The sequence below is a fragment of the Rutilus rutilus genome (genome assembly GCF_951802725.1).
Source record: "Rutilus rutilus genome assembly, chromosome: 2".
Taxonomy (NCBI): Eukaryota; Metazoa; Chordata; class Actinopteri; order Cypriniformes; family Leuciscidae; genus Rutilus; species Rutilus rutilus.
Genome location: NC_140210.1, coordinates 61,934,871 through 61,941,816, shown reverse-complemented (window position 1 = coordinate 61,941,816; position 6,946 = coordinate 61,934,871). Strand labels below are relative to the sequence as shown.

General features: G+C 38.6%; 1 protein-coding gene across 2 annotated transcripts in view; it reads left to right on the top strand.

The window, feature by feature from the left end:
- The first annotated feature begins 4,670 nt into the window (after positions 1–4,670).
- LOC311286252 (integrin alpha-L-like) overlaps positions 4,671–6,946 on the top strand; it is a 41,697-nt gene continuing 39,421 nt past the window's right edge. Inside the window, exon 1 of one of the 2 annotated variants that reach the window (XM_084402379.1) lies at positions 4,671–4,765. In XM_084402379.1, coding sequence (XP_084258505.1) covers positions 4,732–4,765 — 34 coding nt within the window. In that variant the 5' untranslated portion in view covers positions 4,671–4,731. The remainder of the gene's footprint in view (positions 4,766–6,946) is intronic. The other variant, XM_084402380.1, reaches the window with a different exon arrangement.

Here is a 6,946-nt window from a genome sequence, read left to right as displayed (position 1 = left end):
CACACATTAGTGCTTGTATTGGGGAACTCCAGTTCCAACAGGTTGCTCTGCTAACAGTTTAAACAAAATTAAGATAGCGCTTCTTTATAACATTATAGGTAACACAGTATTGTCCATTCAGAAGCTGATAGCCTGCATTCTTGAAAAAAATAAAATAAGATCAAATAGAAATAAAAGTTAGAAGCTGCTTGTAATTGTTATTCAATGGCTACTTTCAACTCACCAGAACATCGATATACAGGTATACAATGAAGTGTGCCACGCTAGGCCATTATTCTCTAAATTCTCAGTCATCATTAGAGGTGGGTCTCCCTCCATCGACGATGTTCGACTGGACGTATAACAGTGCTTGTTTCGGATCAAGAAAGTCCTTCCTAATCCCGTTGTAAGTGATACGAAACTTCGCCGGGTGAATGACTCCATAGCGAACATCTGACTGGTCTTTCAGTAATTGTTTAACTTCGTTGAATGCAGATCTTGCGCGTGCCACGATTGGGGGGATAATCTGGAAATATTGAGATGGACAGTTCTCCGTATTTCAAAGCACCACCCGCTTGCCTCGCCCGGCGTAGTACCTCCACGCAGTCCTGGTGATAGTGTAGCTTCGCGATAATGGCTCGAGGCTTCCCCTTAGCTTTCTCCAGTTGAGGAGTTCGGTGCGATCTGTCTACCATCACATCTTTATCCATGGCAAACACTTCACTAAGCAGCTTAGTGACAAAAGATGGCGAACCTGACCCAGCATCCTCCGGCACATTCAATATTCGGATATTCGACCTCCTCATTCTCCCTTCCATATCGAGACACTTCTTCTGTAGATCTGAGACTTCTGCTTGAAGTTTGCTAACTGTAGTCTGAAGACACGCTACTGTACATCATCCGAACATGTGGTCAGACTGTGTTCCATGTCAGCGACTGTAGTTTTCACCGAGTCCAGGTCGGAGCGAAGCAGTGAGATACTGTTGACGACTTCAGTTTTGACAGACTGTATTTCACTTTTAACGGCCTCAAATTCACTTGCAAGGACGTCTTTCAGTTCTGACCTGAGTAATGCAGATATGTCTTCCTTCATCGCGGTAAGAAGTTCAGTCTTAGCATCAGTCATGCTGGCTTGTTTGCTGTTAGCCATGTTTCTTCCCGTGTAGGTAAATTGTCGAAGATTTTTCGCCATTGACAGAGTTTGCTCAAAATAAAATCAGACTATATAATGTTTAACTTTGGATATCTATTTTAGACCTTTTTGGAGAATATAATGCGCTAGAAATAGCTTTCCTGTAGCTCAAACAGTAGAGCATTGGTGCTTGCAACACCAATGTCATGGGTTCGATTCCCAGGGAAAGCAAGAACTGATAAGAATTTACCTTGAAATGCAATGTAAGTCACTTTGGATAAAAGTGTCTGATAAATGTAAATGTAAATAAAGTTTTTAAATAAAATTCAGCAGAGCTTCACAAAGCGTGGCTTACTCCATGGCCTGCTCTCTAGCGCCCCAAAACTGGATTATTTTAATATTGTCTGTAACTTACATGCAGGTTGAGGTAAGCGACTCATTGTGCATCCAGTACAGACAGGAGGTTGTTGTTGTTGTTGTCATAATGGTCATTATATGAGAAAATAATTTGTGTTTGATTTCTGTCATTAATAAATATTCATTTTCTTTTTTGTTATGGTAAAAAGAGCAAGAGAGACAGAGAACCCCACTCAGACTCCCTGGAATGATGCTAGGTCATTACCACAGTGTTGCTCCCCTTCTTCACTGGGACAGGGAGGGGTAGTTATGGGGAGACTGGGGTGCTGCTACTCATCTGTTGTTAAGTCTGCTAAAAGGTGCATGGACAATGATTTAATATGAATATCTTGCTAAATGTTTCGCTGCACTGATTAAAGGTAGGGTAGGTAGGAATTGTCTAAAAAACTTCTTTTCCAAATTTGTTTAAACTTTATTTATATATCAATACATAATTAAAATGTAAGTACTCTGAAAAAGAAAGTATAAAAATCGAGTGTCTGTAGACCTCTCAAGACTGTTTTAAAGACAGCTCATTATTTCCATTCACTCCACCCCCTCCCTTCTGAGCTCCTTCCAAAGCCACGCCCCCAAAACACATGAACGCGCGACTCCGACCGCTGAGCTGGAAGACGAGTGGAGAGGAAGGAGCGCAGTGCATGCAGTGACATCATGTCAGAATCACATATAATAAAAACATCTAACTTTATCATTATGAATATAAACAAATAAGATGTATTTTAGTACTCATTATCAAGCTAGCATATTGATATTGGTAAAGTTTAAAATATATGTTTTTTTTTTATTCGCTAACGAGCTAGTTATATCTATAAGGCAAAGCTAAAAACAGGTTGCATTGATACACGTTTTTCCATTACCATCAGTTACACTGTGATGAAGGTGAATTTCGTGTAAGATTCATAACATATACGGTGTTCTGCATGTAAGAGTTTCCATGATGAAAGCATTGTTGACTCTAATGAGGACTACACTCCAGAGACAAGTACAGCATCGTCAGCTCGAGGACAGGTCCGGGGTCGAGGGCGAAGCAGAGGAGGTCGTGCAAGAGGCCGTGCGACACGCGTTTTATTTCTTTGTTTATCTAAAGACTTTTTTTTCATTACCGTTTCTAGTACTGTCTTCCTTTTTTTGCCTTGTTTGCCTTCGCTAACTGCATATGCCGGTAATGTGAATTTTGATTGCTCTCTCTCTGCCATTGTTTTGCTATTCCTAGGTTCCGTGCCTCTTGAATTCCTCAAATAAAATGGGTTCGTGCAAGTGGGCAGATCCTGTGGCAAAAGGGTGGTTGCCATGGTTGCGATTGCGAGAGAGTGACAGTCGCCTAAGCCAATCCTTTGTTTCGTCCCGAATGGAAATAATGAGCTGTGTTTATTACAGATTAAAAGGTCTACAGTCACTCGATTTTTATATTTTCTTTTTCAGAGTACTTACATTTTAATTATGTATTGATATATATAGAAAGTTTAAACAAATTTGGAAAAAAGTTTTTAAAAAAATTCCTACCTATCCTACCTTTAAAGGCAGGGTAGGTAATCCTTTTTCTAAAAAAAAAACATTCCAAATTTGTTTAAACTGTCTTTATATACCAATACATAATTAAAATGTAAGTACTCTGAAAAAGAAAATATAAAAATCGAGTGACTGTAGACCTTTTAATCTGCAATAAACACAGCTCATTATTTCCATTCACTCCCACCCCCTCCCTTCTGAGCTCCTTCCAAAGCCACGCCCCCAAAACACATGAACGCGCGACGCCAAACGCTCAGGCTCAGCTGGAAGACGCATTTATTACCTGAGACGAGTGGAGAGGAAGGAGCGCAGTACATACAGTGACATCATGTCAGAATCACATGTAATAAAATACCTAATAAGATTTCTTTTAGTACTCACTATCAAGCTAGCATATCGATAATGGTAAAGTTTGATTCGGTAACGAGCTATATTTATAGGTAACGAGCTGTATTTATAAGGCAAAGCTAAAAACAGGTTGCATTGATACACGTTTTTCCATTACCATCAGTTACACTGTGATGAAGGTGAATTTCGTGTAAGATTCATAACATATACGGTGTTTTGCATGTAAGAGTTTCCATGATGAAAACATTGTTGACTCTAATGAAGACTAACGTACACTCCGAGTCCGGAGACAAGTACCGCATCGTCGGTTCGAGGACAGGTCCGGGGTTGAGGGCGAAGCAGAGGAGGTCGTTCAAGAGTGCGGGCAGGGTCCGAGGAAGTAGTTTTTGCCTTGTTTGCCTTCGCTGACTGCATATGCAGGTGCTTTGAGCTGAATATTTCCGGGAACGGTGACATGTGATGAGTGTACGCAGGGCAGCGCACGCAGTGGGGCGCGGGCACGAGACATGAAGGCATCTGATTGGTTCTTTACATTCGCACCGAATGGCAGTGATTGGTCAGAGTTTTTACTGTCCTGCAGCTGCTACAGAGGTCTGATTGTTTTCATTCCTTTTTCTGAACACATAATGTATTGACTACTCTCAGGATGGAAGGACCATTTCACCCAGTATAAAAAAAAGTGTTTCTGAACAGGATTACCTACCCTAGCTTTAAATGTTGATGAAATGTAGGCTAACACTAGCCTGCAGCTAGCTAGCTCATTTCACTATGGACAACAGGTTAATACCACTCACAGACTAAAGGCTACCCACCTTTCTTGGGGGAAAACTGGGTTACAGACTGACACCCTTTCTTTTGTCTTTCCTCTCTCTCTTTTCTCTCTTTCCTTTTTTGAAAACCAGATTTTCTTTTACTATGCAACATGTGGTCTCTGTGTTTCTGGCGCATGGACTGACTGTCTGCCAAGCTGAGGCAGGACCAAACCATTTCATGCAGATGCAGGGGGGTGGTCGCTCAATATGAATGTCAATGTCAATGGGGATATTTAACTTTTATTGCCAAAATAAGTAAACTCAAAGACATCATTCATTGTATTATTATTTGAAATATACTCAATGATAATGGTTTATATAGTGTATAATATAATACAAATTTTAAATCAGTTTTTACCATAGACTGGTTTTTACTTATTTGTTGGGGCTCCTGTCAGTCAGCGGCCCTTGGAATTGTCCTAACTTTCCCCCCCTATATGGGCCCATGCACACACACACACACACACACACCCCACAGGAGTTCTGACTCTGATCCAAAAGGAGTCTCCCACAGACCAGCTCAGAAACATCAGGATGGAGACGCACAGCTGGATTCTCTTCATATGGGGTGAGAGGTTTATTTATAAGATATAGATCATCCGTAAAGTTAATAATGATACGGTTTTCTTGTAGTGTTTGTGTCAGTCTTCAGTCATTGTTTTCTAAAAGAGCCCGTTCTGTGAACCGACCGAGTAACTAACGGTATGTATATGGTTGACATAGTTGGCTTTACATAACATAAAAACATAAAAGTTTTTAAAAAAAATTCTCAAATGTAAGTCATGGAACTCATTGGGTTATATTCTACCAACTCTTATATTTCCAAATATATATATGTGGTCTTGTAGATTTTGTCCTGCAATTTACATTTATTCACTAGTTTACTGTCTTAGTGACTAAAAATGTCATATGGTGTGACATGAATGTAATTGTGTATTAAATTAAAAAGGGGTATAATGTGATAATGTAAGTCAATTTATCCTGATTCTTTATCATTACTATATAAAAGTATAGCATTTCTTATGTGCAAATATGTTACATTTTGCATTATTTTACTTTATCAACACTCATAGAAAGACGTTTACTTGTAATCTTTCAATATACTTCAAATTAATTTGGGAATACCTTGTTATAAAAGTACCAAAATGCTTGTAACCTTTGCTGGCACTATTCCCCATCTGTCACATTGATGATTTTATGATTAATAACCAAAAAGCCTTAGTTTCTTTCAAAATTCTGAATGTCGCACCAAATGACATGGTGTCACGCCATACGATGTCAAAATCTGTATTAGCTGCTTTTAACAAACAACCCAACTTAGTTTGACAAGTGAATCATTGTTTCCGTTACAGCAAAAATCACAAAGTTGTTTAAAACACTGAGATCTACTCAAAGCAGCAAATAATCATGTTTATAACACATTCATTAATCCACTTACTGTATTCATTTGATGTTGCACTTTTTATTTTAATCTGCTAAATATTAACTACATGAATTCTAATAATCTTTAGTAAATCATTGAACATTTTTTAATGCATAAATTCACTTCAAAACGAGGATGAGTAAAACAATGACTGAACAGCAAGCTGATGTATAATTTCCTTGTTCTTTCTGTATTCGCATTATCTCGCCATCTACTGAAATACCTCAAACTGAATAAATAAATAAATAAATAAATAGAAACATTTGAGTGACAAAATGCTGTAGTTTAACGTGGATTCAGCTTAAAAATGGGATGGTAGGGATTCACCAAATTGAGTTGGTGTATACATATTAAATGCAGTGGCGTAACTTTGTTTTAAAAAGTGGGTGGGACAGGTGGGGTGGGGTGGGGTGGGGGGGTTGCTAATAAAATGCTAAATCAGATATATGTACAATAACATTACGATGACCTTCAATCGATTTAAATAGTAGGCTACATGGGGTTTAATTTGTCTTTAATGAGATGTAACCTGATATATGTATCCGCTGCTTGACTAATGTGTATCTTAATGGTCCAGTGGTAGAACTTTCGCCAACTGTGTCAGAGGTTCTGGGTTCTAATCTGCTCTCGCATAGTATTTTTTTTTTTTTTCTCATATAAATTTTTTTTTTCTCATCAAAACCGATTATGTTCATCAGTGGTTGTATATCAAGCAAGGGCACGTTTGTGTGCATTAGTTTTTGTGATTCCACCAGAACGAATAGAGAGTATCCGCAACGGATTGAAGCGCGCGTCCAAGTGAAGACAGTGCGGCGTGTGCGCGAGCCACACGAGAAAACACAGTATCCGCGCCACTGATCGCAGCGGCAACGAGCACTTTGATCACTTGATTTAAAAAACACATTTGAGCGCTAGATCGTCTCTTATTTAAAAAACGAACGAAATGAATGCTCTGCCAGTTAACCCGAGATGTTTTATTTATTTGTAGAATTGGTACATTCGTGCCGCGAGATGTTTTAAAAAGTGATGGGGACAATATCGACCCTGGCAAAAAGTGGTGGGGACATGTCCCACCCGCAAATTACGCCTATGATTAAATGTATAAATAATATAGTATCAAAATGTGTTAAAAGGATGAAATATTCAATAAACTTAACTATTAGTTATAAAATATGTATCTAAGAGCATTATTTATGTATTTAAATGCAGTTCATAGTGTGACAAAATAATCATATGGTGTGACAAGAAAACCCTGTCACACCTTATGATTTTGTGTCACATCATATGAGGTTTCATGTACTTAGCATGACATTAAGCAATGTGCTT